This window comes from Elgaria multicarinata, chromosome 1 (assembly GCF_023053635.1).
Source record: "Elgaria multicarinata webbii isolate HBS135686 ecotype San Diego chromosome 1, rElgMul1.1.pri, whole genome shotgun sequence".
In the NCBI taxonomy this organism is placed as follows: domain Eukaryota; kingdom Metazoa; phylum Chordata; class Lepidosauria; order Squamata; family Anguidae; genus Elgaria; species Elgaria multicarinata.
The window spans coordinates 76,184,581-76,201,876 of NC_086171.1; the positions used below are offsets into that span (position 1 = coordinate 76,184,581).

The 17,296-nt window shown below is 44.7% G+C and overlaps 1 protein-coding gene across 1 annotated transcript in view; it reads left to right on the forward strand.

Annotated features, from left to right (window-relative positions):
* Positions 1-3,072: 3,072 nt before the first annotated feature.
* Positions 3,073-17,296, forward strand: part of TNS3 (tensin 3) — a 315,310-nt gene continuing 301,086 nt past the window's right edge. The window contains exon 1 of the mRNA XM_063130602.1: positions 3,073-3,299. Within this exon, the coding sequence (XP_062986672.1) occupies positions 3,207-3,299 (93 nt within the window). The 5' untranslated portion in view covers positions 3,073-3,206. The remainder of the gene's footprint in view (positions 3,300-17,296) is intronic.

The window sequence follows — 17,296 nt, forward strand, 5'->3', positions numbered from 1 at the left end:
TCCTCCTTTTCATATGGTCACCCTAGGACAGGGTGTTTATATTTGCTTGTGTTTCTCGCCTACCTTCCAGGCCTCTCTGCAGAGGTTTGAAACCCTGCTTTCACGTCCACTCATTCAGAAGGACACCTCTTGGGGGAAATCTCTAAGCGATGGGCAGCTGTGAAACCTTCTCCGGAGCAAAGGCAAACTGGGCCCGCTGCAGATGGCCACTCTAACAAGGCCAGAGGCTGCTCCTCTCCTTCCTTCCACACCCTCCTCTGTGTCTGCAGCTGTCTCCTTGGGTACTTGAGCCCAGAAATTCCTCTTGTTTTTGCCGTTCTGTCATGGAGAAGTGTAAACCTGTCAACAGTGGTTTCAAAGGAAAGCAGAGGTAATGCAATGGACTCAGTTCTCAGGATAGCTTGTTTTCTTTCTTAGAACATCTTTGAGCTTATGGTTGGCTCCTTCATGTCATGACGTATTAGCAGACAGGCATGTGCTCTCTCGCTCTCACTCTCTCGATATAATCAGTTCAGCTGGATTTTCTTCCGGCTTTATATCTTCAATACTGGCTGCTGGCCTATATATATATATATATATATATATATATATATATATATATATATATATATATATATATATATATATATATATTCTTGGACAAATAAGCTCCTTATTCAGTAGCAGCCTTGCATGGAATGTGTGCTGTTTATAGGCACTTGTCTGAGTGGTCAAAAGTTCTGTTTCTTAAAGGGATAAAATGTAAGAGTCCAGTCACTGTCTCTCCTTGTGGACAAATATGTATCTTGGGGGAATTCATATAAATAACATATAGATCAACAGTTTGAGCATGCGTAACAACTCTGGTATTAGAAAACATTGGGCATAACCCTGCCAAAATTAAATACTATGGGTTGTATCCAGGGATGTCATCCCCCTGGCACGAAGGTTCTATCGCTTGCGGAAACCCTGTTTTTATCCTTGCGCAAGTGACAAATCCAATACTTGGATTTTGTTTGTGAAAGCTGTTGTAAAATCTGTCACACAAGCCTTGTACAAACCTTCCCCAGCCTGGAGCCCTCCACGTGTTGTGGCATTCAGTTCCTAATTGCCAGAACGAACATTGCCGGTGGCCAGGAATGCTGGGAGTTGTAGTCCAAAACTGAAACCTCTGAGGGGCACCAAGTTGGGGAAGGCTAGTCTAGCCAATACACAGGCTGCAAGCTTCAGACCAACCCTGTTTGGTAGGTGTGCTTAGCAGCTAGTATGTATGAGCCATCAAAAGCCATTGAAGAAATTACTTTTTGACATTACTGTTCATTGAGGAAGCATCTGATTAAGGGCATTCTTAGATGGGCATTTTATAGCACGCTCGTTACTGCCCAGTCATGGTTTTTCATGGGTCCTTTTGATGATGCCGTTCACCTCCCATGCATCTCCCACTCCTTCTGGCCTTCTTCCTGTCACAAAATAAAACCCCAATAAGTCAGACTTATTTTTAGAAGCAAAACTTGCCATGATCTCCTGCTGTGTGCAAGAGAAGTGATGCGATAAAAACTCCCAATGGTCACATGGTCTTTGTTTACTTCCTTTTTGTTCTCCATGAGAAAGAGGAAGTATTGTGTAACAGATTCGGGATGTGTGTGAAATGACGGTAGAGAACCATGATTTCCCTCTGTATGAATGGGTCTCTTCAGATGGGGTGGTGGTGGACTTGTGTTTCCTTCTGTAGCTTTCTTCCTGGTCCTCTTCCGCATTTGAAATGCGCACAATTACACGGAGAAGAGAGCAGTGACCGTGTGGCCTGTACATTTCAATGGGACAGTGCCCTCTAGTGGGCATTTTATAGCGGAACCTCAGAAGAATTGAGTTTTCTGAGGTTTATTTTGTGATGCTAAAGCTGAGAAAAGGAGCGGGAGTTGTGCAGGAGCTGCAAACATCTGTGAGTGGTCAGGAATGAGCATGCTATAAATCACTCATTTAAAGAAGCTCTAAATGTAAGAGAGAAAGTAACATTGCTTGATGGCTTTAACAGTATGTAAGTAAGCATGAGTGAATGCATGCCATGCTAGAGTCCAATAACACTTGTCACACACAAGTCAGTGGGGATGAGCCAAAACGTCATGAGTTTCTACATGTCTAAAGTGCGTCCAGTTTTCAGTACTCATCGTGAACACTATTGCAGCATTTTGACGACAAAGACAGCAAGGGCAAAAAAAGAGAAAATGGCACTCAGAAGCACCAACAGCCAAGGAAACAGCATCAAAACAGCATGAACGTTTGGTGAGATATTTGATCATTCTGGTGACTTTGGGGTGGGTGGGTAATTTGTTCAGTCGTGTTGAATTTGCTACTTTTGAAGTGAATATTGAACATTAAACATACAGTATCTGTAACTTCATACCATGGATGCAACAGTGATACTCTGTTTTAGTTGATCTGCTATTGAATTTAACACCAAAAATCCAATTTTAGTGCAGATTAAAAAAAAAAAATCTCTTTTGGAAGTCATTAAAACTGCAGTTTTTAGTAGGAGTCTGTCACAAAAGCTTGTACGTTTTTGAGGTGATCTTTCAGTTGGCCAAACAAAGGTGTTACACTAATGTGGGTTTTGAAATTTTACTTATGGTCAACGCAACTACTTTTGCTTGTGTCAGGAATCACTGTTTAATGTACAGACTAATCCTCTGCTTGTTTTCTCAACCACCTTCCTAAAGCAACTGGATTACAAGTGCAGCCATTGTTTTCTCTGGACGAATGATTCCTGATTTGGAACGAAGGTTTCAATTCTTACTCAAGGGGTTCTCTGGTCTTTACATCCCAGTAAGCAAGGTTTGCTCATATTTGCTGGAATACTGAGCTGCTGAGGGTTGGTGGGGGTGGTGTGTGTGTGTGTTTGCGCCTTATGTGTAGCAGTTTCTTTGCTGAATGGTTTGCTCAGCTATGTGTTGGAAACATATGTTGACATCTGAAATGCCCTGTGGAGTCTCTTGGGTCATGGAGCCAACCAATCCCTAGACAGGATGGATTAAGAGGGTGGAGAAGAGAGGAGAGAGGCTTGACATCACATTGTTAGCTAGTACTAGGTGAATCCATTGCTAATGCCACACAGAATGGGTTAGGACACTTCCCTGAAGAGGCGGATTTCTCTTTCTCAGCCCATCAAAAATCAGGGTTGCATTGCCTGGGCTGTTGAGGGGGGGGGATCCTCCCCCCCTCAAGACAAAATGCGAGGCGTGAGTTTTCACTGCTGCAAGAAGACCAACAATAAAAAGCCACTGGAGTGTTCACTTCCTCTGCTGCAGCCAAGTTCTAAACAGGTACAGTGCCTCACATCTTATCCGCACAGAGACGATTGCAGCAAAAGTTGTTTTTCTTTATGCAACTTTCTGCAACTAGCTGAATTTATCTGGCCAGATTTCCAGCAGTGTGCGTGCATGAGTGTGTGTGTGTGTGTGTGTTTCTGTGTGTGTGTCGGGGTCCGGAGTGGGTGGGTTCTTGCCTCCTGTTTTGCAACAATGTAGAAGAAACCCTCTCATGTTTCAGAACTCGCATGGCTTCAGCGGGTGAACACGGTGGGGGTGTTGCTGTTTGGAAGGGGAGATTTCATTCATCTTGTCTCTCTTCAGCTGGGAGCTAGGACTCGTGCAGAGAGAGGGATGCAGGGAAGCCATGCGCAATGGGATAGAAGTGCCGTTTTATCTGCTAGCTGGCCACTGTTTCCTTAGGCTCGCCAGGAGAATTTCATTGGCAGAGCAAAGTTTGTGCAGTCCCTGGACTAGAGTGAGATTGTGCAAAGCAGGGTTGCAATGTAACTTTAGGAAACTTGGGAAGGTATATAAAAATCCTCTGCACGGTACCCATGCACTCATGCGCCTAGCATCCTTCTTTCTCTTTCTGCTCAGAGAAATGACAATGAAATCTCAGACCAACTTGCGTTCGTAGAATTTTCGGCTGCCGTAGGTGAAGCTGTTACTATTGATTTCCAGTAGTGGTTGTGTCAAATACTGTGCCTGGAAGACATGTGCACTGCAATTCTGAAAAGCATTTGTGGGGCATGTATACTTTGTGCTTATGTGAACGAATGTTTCTAGTGTGCCTGCATATATGTACACATTCCAGGTACATATGTTGTTAATATCTTTAGAGATAGACAAATGGCTGTGCTTAATGAGATATTTGTGCAGTGCACACACATACACATATCCACAAGTGCTATTTTGAGCTGCTCATCCTTATTTATCTTGAGCTACATTCTCAAGTCTGTCTCCTTGAAAGTAAGTTCCACTCAAATCAGAACTTCCAAGTAAATTTGTCAGGTTTTTGACAAACACAGTCCTTTCAGTTATTAAAATTAAAAACAATGGGTTGGATCTAGGCTTAGTTATGCTCACAGTAGACCCACTGAAATCAATGGGACTTAAGTTAGCCATGACTAACTTGTCCTACTAATTTTGGTGGGTCTGCTCTGAACATGATTAAGTCTGGATTACATATTACAAATTGCTTTCTGAATTCTCAACTGCATTCGCCTACATTTTCATTCAAACATCTGTGCCAGGAAAGGCAGACTTCTCGTGCAAATTGTGTAAATGCGTCTACATATCTCTGTGGTTTGCATCATTTATGTTTCTTCTAGTTACTGGGCGTTGGGATCTGTTGGAGGTGAGAACAGGGAACCCCCAGAAGTGTGCCATCCAAGGATGCAGAATAAAACCTTTGCAGGGCTACGGCATTCTTCCTGGCATCAGGGTGGCACAATGCAAGCACTTGGGTGGCCGCTTATGAATTTCCAAAAAAGAGAAAATGCATCACCAAAAAAAGAGGACAAAACAGGGAAATGATTTGCAAATTTAGATGCAAATTTAGAAATAATTACTATAATTTAAATAGAAATACAGTTCATCTCACCGTAGTATGGAAGACCAGGTAACCTGTGTGCCTGCCTGTTCAGTCTGCTGCCCAGGTGTTCACGGTTGATGGATAGCTGTTCATTATCTTGAAACTAGAAATGGACTGGGCAGCCTTTAAACTTTCCCTGGACCAGAGAGCGCTACACAAGCTTCTGGGTTAAGCTTTGTCTTTGCTTGGGAACAGTCATCCTTTGATTCATCTGCCTGGTAGCTCTACCTGGCTCCTGTGGCTCCTGTCCTTTCTTGCTTGATTCTCCTGCGTCCAGTCCTGCCGGTCTTCCAGGCTGCCTACAGCCCACCATCACAAGACAGGATAGGCAAGGAGGGACATGGGGGTTGGGCACACAAGTGCCACCTTCTGGCCACTGGAAGCTCATTTGAGTCTCTCTCTGGCTTTGGAGACTTGACCAAGTACTGGCCAGACCAGCTCTATTCAGACAACAATGGTGTATACATTGGGCTGGATCCAGATTTAAGCTGGATCGACTGCGCTGGTGGAAGTGGACATCTATCTTCTTCCCAAGGCAGCTCTGGCAGCCCCCTGAAAATGCAACACAAAGAGTCATTAGATCCTGCTGAGCTGTGATGTGTGTGGGTGGGGGGAGAGAAAGGGGTATCCCCTAAAGTTGGATAGAGGGACCTTCTGCCGGTGGAGCCTTTCCTCTTGAGGAAAAGTCTCTTCCTCTTGTGGAAGACAAATCCTGGATCCAGTATGGGGGAGGAGGGGGACTGGCGGCCTTGTGTTGGCAAACCTCCCCCATAACCAATGTACTTTCATCAGGCTGTCCTTAGTGCCCCAATGTCTACAGGCCAAGCATTTGTACATTCATACAGACATGGCACCAGCATCTGGCATATTTGGGGAAATGCCGGGAATCCAGCAGGGCCCACCATAGCTGTTGCCTGGCTACTGGTTCCTGGCTGCCACTGCCATCATACTCAACGTTGCTCAGGTGGGTAGCAGCAGGGAATGGGGGTGGGTAGGCTGAGCCCACACTAGAGGCCTTCAAGAGGCAGCTGGACAACCATCTGTCAGGGATGCTTTAGGGTGGCTTACTGCATTGAGCAGGGGGTTGGACTCGATGGCCTTGTAGGCCCCTTCCAACTCTGCGATTCTATGATTCTATGATTCTATAATGCTGAGCAGAGCCCTACAACTGTGCAGCACACCTCAACATGCTGGGATCTTAAATCATGCCACTCCTGCATCTAAGGTGTGTAAGTGAGATAAGTGGCACCCATTCAGCAGTGTGGGCCCAGAGCTCAACACTGCTGCCAGGCCAGGACTGTGGTGATCGTTGCAATTTGGAGACACTTCTTATAGGGAACATAGAGAGGGGAGTTTGGAGACGTTCCCTGGAGCAGACTGAAAGAGGAACTCCAACAGAAGCTGTTCCTGCATATAGCAATGAACAATTATATCCACTTCTTCTATGATCTTCTTCATATGCATGAACCCCTAACTCATTACAATGACTTTTGCTACCACAAGGTGGCCTGGGTTGGGAGATGGCCCAGTCACAGCACTGACAAGAAATCTGGGCCTGGGTGCCTGGCCTTGCTCCCCCCAGTGGAGGCTGGTGGCTCTGATTTTGGTGGGGCTGTAAATTCATTCTGGGTTTCAGTCAGAACCAGCCAGAACTCTAAAGGAGCTATCTGAGGTGCTGAGGCCTATCCCCAAAATAGGTTCAGCACCTTCAATAGCCCCTTTAGAGTTCTGGTTGGTTCTGACTGTAACCCAGAATGGATTCACCACCAGCCTCCATTGAGTCCAGGGATATTTGCCTGGGATGCTTCTCATGATTTTAAGACTGTGCAAACCCTAAATATTGCAGAATTCTTTCCTCAACCTAGACAGGCCCATGATAAAGCTAAATATCATGACAATCTGGTTCTCCCACTGCAAAGGCACACATCTGCTGAGTTACAAGTCTGTGTGATGCTTTGAGCTGTGGTGGAAGGATGCTATAGTAAGGTGCCCTGGGAATGGTGGGTGTCTCTGAAATAGCCACATCAGACTGAGGATTTGGTGCGTCCCTTGCTTCGTGGAGTTAGAGCTTAATTTATAGCTGGTACTCCTGGATGACAGGAATTTACCTCAGATGTAGAAGCAATCTGTTATCTGTTGTCAGATTGGGACGTGGCAACCGCCTGTAGTAGAGTGGTTTTAGCCTGACAACCAAATTCAGTTTTGGAGAAGCTCTCGGAGGCCTCAGGACAGGCCTAAAGGGAAAGGGCGCAGGGGCAAAATGCTGAAAATGCCAGCATATTTTAACTTAAAACTCTTACTGCCAGTAACTAAGGCCATAGCTAGACCTAAGGTTTATCCCTGGATCGTCCAGGGGTCAAACCTGTTCATCTAGGTGACACACAGGGGATCCAGTGCTCAGGCAGGGGCGAACCCTGGATGATCCCAGGATAAACCTTAGGTCTAGCTGTGGCCTAAGTCTTAGGAGACGCACTTCAACCTTTTTGAATGGGGAACAACTGTGGGAAAAGCTGGGAAACCACTAAATGATTCTGTGGAACCTCAGGGAGCTAGAGTGGGACCCCAAGATGGCTGGATTTGTCTTACAGGCTTGAGCTTGTACAGTCCTGGCTTTCTAGAGTATCAATGTTTGCATGATCAGTAAAGAAAACCAGAGTAAATTTTGTTAGGATGTGGTGGGAACTTGGGCCACACTGTGTTGTATAGATTTCCCCCCTTTTCAGGTCTCTCTGCTTTTGAATGTTATACTGCTTTGTCATGGCCCTTGGCTTGTACAGTAAATACTGATGATAGATTATCATCCCAACAACCACCCTGAAAGGGAGGTTAGGTTGAGAAATCGTGACTGGCCCAATGAAGTCACATTTTGTATTTGTATTTATTATATTTATTTCCCACCTTTCTCCAAGGAACCCAAGGTGGTGTACGTTTTATCCTCATAGCAACTTTGTGAGGTAGGCTAGGCTAAGACCTAAAGTCATCCTTCAAGGCTGAGTGGAGCCTTGAATCTGGATCCTGCCCAGCCCTAATCCAGCAGTATAGCCATTGCTCCTCACTGGATCAATGTTATGCCTTAGCAGGGATTTGAACCCATATCTCTATAGCTTAGGATGCTTTCAGAAGGAGGACTACCAATGAGAGGGCATTGTGCAGCTATTCCTTTCCCCCTTTCATAGTGGATTATCTATAGTAAGAGAAAAGATGGAAGCAGCAGTGGGGAAACATCTGAGCCTTGCAAATCAAAGTCAACAAGCTGAAGACCCCATAAAATTCCATGACTGAGGCAGAGCGATGGCATCATAAAAGCTTCACCTGGAAGCATCCTTATGTCCGCCTCCTGCCTCATACATCTCACTGGATTTCCGTGGCTAATAGGGCAGTGAAGACAGTTTTGGGTCTCAGAGTCACAGTTGTTCAGAGGGAAGGGGCAGGGCTTTGGAAGGGTGATGAGGTACCATAGCTGCTTTATGGATCCCTGCCAATGTGATGCTGAGGTCCTCAAAGCCAATAGTCACAACTAGGTTCAGAAACATGCAAGCAGGTCTGTTGCCCCCACAATAACGTGCACCATAGGCTTCATCACCGAGTCAGCTCTGGAGTCAAAAGGCCACTCAGTGTGCCCCCCCCATATCTGTGGGGTGGTGGTCCCATATTGGCAGGCAGTCCCTCCCCTCCTCTTATTTATTCTTTCCAGGCACAGGTGTGGTTGGCCAGACATATTTAATATGTGTTTATTATTAATATTTCTAGGGCTTTTTTTTCTTTTGCCAAAGGCTACCAAGCTGGTGCACAACAAATCTGCAGTAGGGTGACCATATGAAAAGGAGGACAGGGCTCCTGTATCTTTAATAGTTGCACAGAAAAGGAAATTTCAGCAGGTGTCATTTGTATATATGGAGAACCTGGCGAAATTTCCTCTTCATCACACCAGTTAAAGCTACAGGTGCCCTGCCCTCTTTTAAATCTGGCCACTCTAGTATAGCTCCTGCAGCTTTAACTGTTGTGATGAAGAGGGACTTTCCCCAGGTTCTCCATATATACAAACGACAGCTGCTGAAATTCCCTTTCCTATGCAGCTGTTAAAGATACAGGAGCCTTGTCCTCCTTTTCATATGGTCACCCTAATCTGCACCCTTCATCATCCCTGACCATTGGCCATGCTGGTTGAGATTGATGGAAGCTGTAGTCTTAGAACATCTATCCGGAGGGCCCCAGTTTCCCCACCCCTGGCTTCTTAAGGTTTAGTGGGCAGTGCCCACACAGTTTCATCCTTGGCGAGACAGCTCACTAGCCCAGCTGTGGTGCTTTTTTAATTATCTTTTTACTGATTTTCATGACAGTAACGATCATAAAAAGGAAAGATTGAAAAAAGAGTGCACAGACGTAGAGTGGGGATAATTATGTAACAAAGATAGCAAGGGTGGCAACAGCAACAGAAATAATAATGTCCAGGAGATAGGGAGGTAAATAGGATGCTGCGAAATGCTTCCAGCAAAATGTATGACGGGACAACTTTGTGTGTTTCCTCTGCTTTGAGGTGGGTGAGCTCTCCCTGTGCTGGGACATTTTGGCATCACACCACAAGGGAGACGCAATAGCTCCCCCCGTTGGGCATAAAACGCCAATGCACAAGGCACTCTCACATCAGAATTCTCCACTTCGGCATCATGTCAAGAGTTGCTCTGGGGCACCTGGCGCGGTAAATTCTGGAGCCACCCTGCACAGCCTGCAGCCCACCAGCCATAGGAAGCTGCCTTATACCAGGTCCATCTAACCCAGTATTGTCTACTCCAGCCTTCCCCAACCTGTTTTGGACTGCAGCTCCTGGCATTCCTGACCGTTGGGCATGCTGGCTGGGGCTGCTGGGAGATAAAGCCCACATCATCTGGAGGGCACCAACCTGGGGACGCCTGGTCCACCCTCCCCCATCATCTCTTGCTTTCCCCCTCTTGCAAAGTGGAGGTGCCAGGAATTGAACTTGGGGCCTTCTACACGCAAGGAAGTGCTCTGGTGTCAAGCACCAAAACAGGCATTACTTTAAATGTGAGCCTTGCCACTACATCTTCTTTGCAATTTTACTCTAGAGTAGGCGCAGGTTTCCCAATCCAGATCTTAAAAGTCCTCCTGCCACCACTGCCTCTATGCTAGGGTCCTGATCCAAATCGAGAGCCCTGTGCCCACTCTAGAGTAAAAGAAGAAGAAGAAGAAGAAGAGGAGGAGGAGGAGGAGGAGGAGGAGGAGGAGGGGACAGTGATTTGCATAATATCTGCAACTGCTAATGTATATGTATAGATGCAAATTTGGAAATAATTATTATAATTTTGGTAGAAATATAGAAATCTCATGGTAGCGTGGAAGGCTGTGACCAGGTGTGCTGTGTGCCTACGTGTTCAGCCTGCTGTCCAGGTGCTCACTGGTGATGGGCAGCAGTTGTGATGGTTCCTGATCTTTATACTGGACTTGGACAGGGTAGCCCTTCAAACAGAGGACATATTCAAATAGAGGGCAGTCCTCTGGCAGTTCTTCAAATAGAGGACTGTCCTCTGTAAAAGAGGATACCTGGCCATCCTACAAATTCATGGATGCCCCAAGTCATGTAGGAGAGGACCATGATGTGGCAAGGGATGTGCAAATCAGTGAAACCCAATTTCACCAAAATTCTCCAAATTCCATCTTGAAGCTTGTTCCGATTCATGTCCGTATCAGATTGAGAACTGTTTTTTTAAAAAAAAATTGCATGAAAATCCATCTGTATTTTTATTGATATTTTTCCAAATGTATGCATCTCTTCATGTATCTTATTATTATTATTTTTATTTATTTATTTATTTATTTATTTATTTATTTATTTATATAGCACCATCAATGTACATGGTGCTGTACAGAGTAAAACAATAAATAGCAGGACCCTGCCGCATAGGCTTACATTCTAATAAAGTCATAATAAAACAATAAGGAGGGGAAGAGAATGCACCAAACAGGCAGTATAAGAGTCAGAACAAAATCAAGTTTTAAAAGCTTTAGGGAAAAGAAAAGTTTTCAGCTGAGCTTTAAAAGCTGCGATTGAACTTGTAGTTCTCAAATGTTCTGGAAGAGCATTCCAGGCATAAGGGGCAGCCGAAGAAAATGGACGAAGCCGAGCAAGGGAAGTAGAGACCCTTGGGCAGGTGAGAAACATGGCATCAGAGGAGCGAAGAGCACGAGCGGGGCAATAGTGTGAGATGAGAGAGGAAAGATAGGAAGGAGCTAGACAGTGAAAAGCTTTGTAGGTCAACAGGAGAAGTTTATATTGGATTCTGAAGTGAATTGGAAGCCAATGAAGAGATTTCAGAAGTGGAGTAACATGGTCAGAGCGGCGAGCCAAGGAGATGATCTTAGCAGCAGAGTGGTGAACAGAAACCAACGGACTGATGTGAGAAGAAGGAAGGCCAGTGAGAAGAAGGTTGCAGTAGTCCAACCGAGAAATAACCAATGCATGAACAAGAGTCTTGGCAGAAGAGACAGACAAAAATGATCGAATCCTGGCAATATTATAGGAAAAAACGACAGGATTTAGCTACTGTCTCAATATGAGGAATAAAGGAGAGTGAGGAATCAAATATAAAGCCAAGACTACGAGCTTCCTTAACTGGAGTAAGTGTAACATTATTGACAGTAAGAGAGAAAGAGAGATGAGGAGAAGGTTTAGGAGGAAAAACAAGCAATTCAGTCTTTGCCATATTAAGTTTCAAACGACGATGAAGCAACCAAGCTGAGATATCTGAAAGACATGCCGAGATACGATCGTGAACATCAGGAGACTCATTCTTCTTCCGGTGGTTAAAAGTGTATTTGTGTGCTTTTTTCAAAAGTATGCATTTCTTCATGCACTTTTTCAGCTTGTTGAGCACAATTCTTTTTCTTGGTCTGCAAGTCGCATTGCACACTCGGAAATGTACAGACTTTATCCACTGATTTCATCCAAGTCTGCACTCAGTCCGGAAGATGCTGATCAAAACTGATCAAAATCTGGACAGAATTGAATTTCTCATACTTGCCTAGATGTGGCACTCTCCCATGGTAAGGTTATTTCAGCTCCCTGGAGGGTGAAAGAGCCATGACATGGAGTCCTCCTGTCCCATTTAACTTGGCCAGGGCTGATGAGAAAGGGGGGGAATACAATGGCTCCCATACAACCGAAGTGCTTTTGGAAAGAGTCCTTGGAGATATGGGAACAGCACATGTGGGCAGAGAGAACTAGCAGGAGTCACTTCAAAATGTACTCCATCCTCTCTTGCATCTGGACACTCTTCCTAGAGTAGGGCCTCTTCTGGTGGCTTCAGGTGTGAAATGTGAGGGGGAAGGTGATCCTCAGGTATGCGTATGTATCTGTTTAGGACTTAAGGGAAAGCAGCACCTTGAATTGGGCCCAGAAGCTAACTGGCCGTCAAAGCAGATAAACATGAATAGGGGGAACAAATGGAGCCCTGCAACAAAATGTTTCAGCATGCAGTGTTTGGGTTTAGAGTTTCATCTACCCCTCTCTCCTCCATTTCCCCTTCAACAGTCAGTCCACCTTCCATGCCCACTGAGCCTGCTATGTCCTCATTGGCCTCATCGGCCGGTGCTTTTCCCCCTCCAGGAGTGGATGGGAAGGTGAACACATGGACAACAGTGGCAAGGTCAGAGTGCAAGAAGAGACGTCTCAGCCAGCTGATCACTCAAAGGCTGCAATCCAAGACCTACGCACACTTCCTAAGTAGGAAGCCCCATTGATATTAATGGGACTTACATCCCAGTAAACACGGAAAGGATCAAGCCGAAAGGTTGATGAAATGCGGGCTTGCCTGCTTCTACCACCTGTGACTCAAGCATCAAGGAGAGTTGCCTGAGCTCCGTGGACTGTGAAAACATGCAGGGAACTGGTGAGGAAGGTAAGGTGAAAGATGGGTAGCTTAGGAGGAGGACCTTCCAGCATTTCAGGGTTATCATTAATAACCTCTGCACTACAGATGTTCAGAAAATGATATTTTGTACTTTCCCCTCATCCTCCCGCAGCCTCCCACAAGCATACTTTAATGTTAAAGGAATTCCTTAAAATGAGAAGCATTTCCCAGCTTTTGAAGCAACAAGAAACCTCTATCAAAAACAAAGATTTATTTGCTTCTTAGAAAAGAAAATAAGATCTGTTGCATATTTCAACCATTACCTGTGGCCTTTCGTGAACCACGAGACACAAATTATACCTGTTCATCCTAGCTGGCAAGAGGAAAATCCAACTTCCTCCAAAGGATAACAAATATATTTATTAGTCCAACATTGCTGCCATGTAGTAATTTACTGTTATTCACTGTTATATATACACTGCTATATAAATGATCTCCTCCAAGAGGAGAGATATTCCAGACAATGATAATGGGTTCAAAAATAGCAGTACGAAGAGGAAAACATTGTCCGACACATTGTAAATGTCTATGATTGTGATTCCATTTTCCCTTCCATTTTTGGCATACGCTATTGAAGAACGCCATTATCTCTCTCTTTATTGTGCAAGCTGGAAACACTCCCATTTTAGTGAGTGTGTGGAACTCTGAAAATGATACTGAGAGTATAAAGGGATTTACTACAACTCGCCGTTTACCTTTTATGGTGAACAAGCAGCACGCTTGTTCACCGTAAAAAAGCAAAAAGCAAGCAGCATTCCGGAAAGGTAACATGATCAACCATCTTATGATAAGTGGTTGTTTCTGTGTAGAATCAAATTCTCTCCCCTGTACCAAACACTGGCTTTCATTTTGTTGTGGGAGGGCAGAACTACGCAAAAAGCCAGTGGGCCTGTTCAGATGACATGCTGAACTAGGGTTGGGCCACTAACCCATTTGCAGCAAATGGTTAGTAAGCATGGTTAAAATATGGTTATATGGCCACCATGGTTAGGAATGCTTCACACAATGTGCTAAGACATGGTTCACATGGCACACTAACGCTTAACCACTGTGGCTTAGGCTGGAGCTACACTACTGCATTATAATGGTCTATAACAGTACTGACAACTGTTGGGGCCCAGGACACACTCCATATACAGTTTTCAAGCCACTTTCGAAGTGTTATATCCTGTTTGGTGTAGATCTGTGTGTCATCTGAACAGGGTCTGTGTGATGTAGTGTTTTATGTGTTGGACGAGGACTTGGGAAAGCCAAACTCTAGACCCCACTCTACAATGAAGCTCACTGGGTGACTTTGAGCCAGTCGCTGAGCCTAACCTACCTAACAGGATTATTGTGAGGATAAAACTGAAGAGGAGGAGGATAATGTATGCTGCCTTGGGTGTCTTGGAGAAAAGGTAGGATATCAATATAATAAATAAGAGGACCAAGCTGCCACCAAAAACAACAACCCTGTATTGAGTTTCCCTCTCTTCATGTTTGCCCATTTCCCAGTGTTATTGCACCATGCATTTTCCTATCCCTGTCAGTAGTAGCCAGTGATGCAGTGTAAAGCAAAATGTTCATCACAATGGTGTCATGAAATGTACATCACAATGGTGTCAGGACATGCAGAAAGACTATAGGTGTGGGAATACTTGTCATGGAGGAGAAGGCTTTCAATGGCTACCATTCCTGATGGCTGTCTGCTACCTCCAGTATCAGAGGCAGTAAGCTATAGAACAGTTGCTGGGGAATATGGGTGGGAAGGTGGTGTTGCATCATGTCCTGCTTGTGGGTCCTTGGTTGACAGCTTGTTGGCCACTGTGTGAACAGAATGCTGGACTAGATGGACCCTTGGACTGATCCAGCAGGGCTCCTCTTAGGAGTTCTTACGTTCTTAATTGTCACTTTTGCTGGCATCTCCATGATCTTTGTAATGTGTAGAGAAAGAAAAAGAGACGTCTCCATCTCCAGGAGACATAGGTATTAGGAAGGGAACAGAAAAGGGGGAGGGAAAGGGAGGCAGAAGTAATCAGGGGCATCTACAGTAAACAATATGTGAGTGTTGCAGCTACGTGTACTTAGCTTAGTTGTAATGCGATAAGGATGATGAGGGCGCTGTGCTAAATGTTCCATAGAAATGTGAGCTTTGAGAAGAGATTTGAAGGAAGGATGTGGTGACATGATGGAGGTGTTCTGGGAATTAGTTCCAGGCGTAATGGGCAGCAAAAGAGAAAGGGTTGAGTCATTTCAGGGCACAATGGATGTTTGGACAGCAGAAGGTGGTGGAGCTGGACGAGTGAAGGTCACCAGCTGAGATGTGTCAAGATATAAGAGCAAACTGAGAAGGGGCAGGGGGAAAGGCCCTGGAGGACTTTGAAGGTGAGGAAACTAAAGCTTATGTTACTGAGAGAACCAAGACTATTTATAATGAAAGCAGGGTTACAGCCGAACAGCATTCTGGGTTCTCTGGATGTGTACACAGCCAGTGTGGTGTAGGTGGCTAGAGTGTTGGGCTGGGAGTCAGGAGATCCAGGTTCTAGTCCCCACTCAGTCATGCAAGCTCACTAGGTGACTTTGGGCCAGACACAGACTCTCAGCCCAGCCTACCTCACAGGATGGTTGTTGTGTGGATAAAATGAAGAGGGGGAGGATTATGTATGCTGCCTTGGGTTCCTTGGAGGAAAGAAGGCAGGATATAAATGTACCGTATTTCTTCGATTCTAAGACACACTTTTTTCCCCATATAAACATCTCTAAAAACGGGGTGCGTCTTAGAATCACGGGTGCGTTTATTATTTCTTAGAATCAAAGCTTTTTTCTGTTGGTGGTACTGAAATTAGTGTGTGTCTTACAATCGATGGCATCTTACAATCGAAGAAATACGGTAATAAATAAATATAACAGAGAAAAAATGCCACCCATTTCTCCTAGTGCAAATTTGGTACGAGATTAATAACAATAGATTGGAGTGATCAAGGATTCCATCCTTGGATGTGATGCTATCCCAAACTCTCTCCTATAGCATGTGTGATGTTTGGGCCCTGTCTCTTTTGCATTTTACCTTTGGCCCCGCCCCTTACTGGAACACAGCCCCCGAGGGCTTCTCTGAAATGTAATTCAGCTCATGGGTTGGAAGAGGTTCGACATCCCTGGTTTATCTGAATAACTGTGTTGGATTGCAAAAGGATGTGGGATGAACTGGACATGACCCTAAATGTGTGCCTGTTCCCCCACCCCCTGACCCTGCAATGTCTAGTAGAACGTACCCATGACATTACATCATTCCACTGTGGCCGTGCCCCGTCAGTTCCTATGTTCACTAGTAGCCATACGTTTACCATAACATTATGCTGGGCCCTTAGTTTGGGTTATATTTAAAGATGTTTTGTATAGTTTCAGTGGGAGCATTTTAATTTATGTATAAAATCTGCATTTGTTATGATGGCTGTGGTTGCTGGTGGAGGAACCCTTGGCAACTCCTCACTCTCCCAAAGCGCTGTCAGTTGTTTGAAGAAGAAAAAAATTAATACCACCCAGCTCCTTTGTTCAGAGCACTGAAAATAAATTCCTGTTGTGTTGGATTTGTTGCCAGAATTGGAATTAGTTATTGGAAATCCAAAGTTCTTTTGAAGTCTCCAGTTTTCAAGTAGGTAACCACAATACAGATCTCTCCCAAAGTTCAATTCATGTTTCTCTTTATCATAGCATTTCCCAACCTGGTGCCTTCGAGATATTTTTGAACAACAATTCCTAGCATTTCTGACCATTGGCCATACTGGCTGGGGCTGATGTGAGTTGGTTTAAAACATCTGGAGGGCACCAGTTTGGGGAACAATGCTTTAATACATGATAAAGAAGTAAGTTGTACATATTCTTCATAGATCCTTTCTTAAGAACATACACATTGACTTGGTTCACACTGCATGACAACCCACACTCAAGGTTGAGTATGAGTTGACTGTGAATTGTCATCAAACCGTGGATTGTTGTTGAAATGTGGGTTATTGTGTTGTGTGATCCCAGTGATAACAAACCATGGTTTGTTAACTACAAACAACCCACAGTTCAGAACTCAACAAGAGATCGTGGGTTCTCTTTATGGATTGTTTGTGGTTAACAAGCCAGGGTTAGTTAGTGTAGCTGCATTCACACAACCCATGATTCGTTGACAACCCCACTCAACCTTGAATGTGGGTTGTTGTGTTGCGTGTCTTAGAGGATCAAAAGTTCCATTCACAGTCCATTATTCTATTTCCAGCAGCAACCAGCCTCTGGAAGTCAACAAACATGGTTTGATAACCATTTCCTGTCTCTAACATCTACTAGTCAGAGACGGACTGCCTTTGTGTGGGGATGTTCCAGATAGCCAACATGCCTAAGAGCCGTTGATCAATCAATCTCCCATGAATTCATCAAATGCTTTGAAAGACCAGTTTGCATGGTAGAATACAGCAAAAGAAAACAAGATAGCTGAGAAACATCTGATGCCCTCCCTGGTGCTTAAC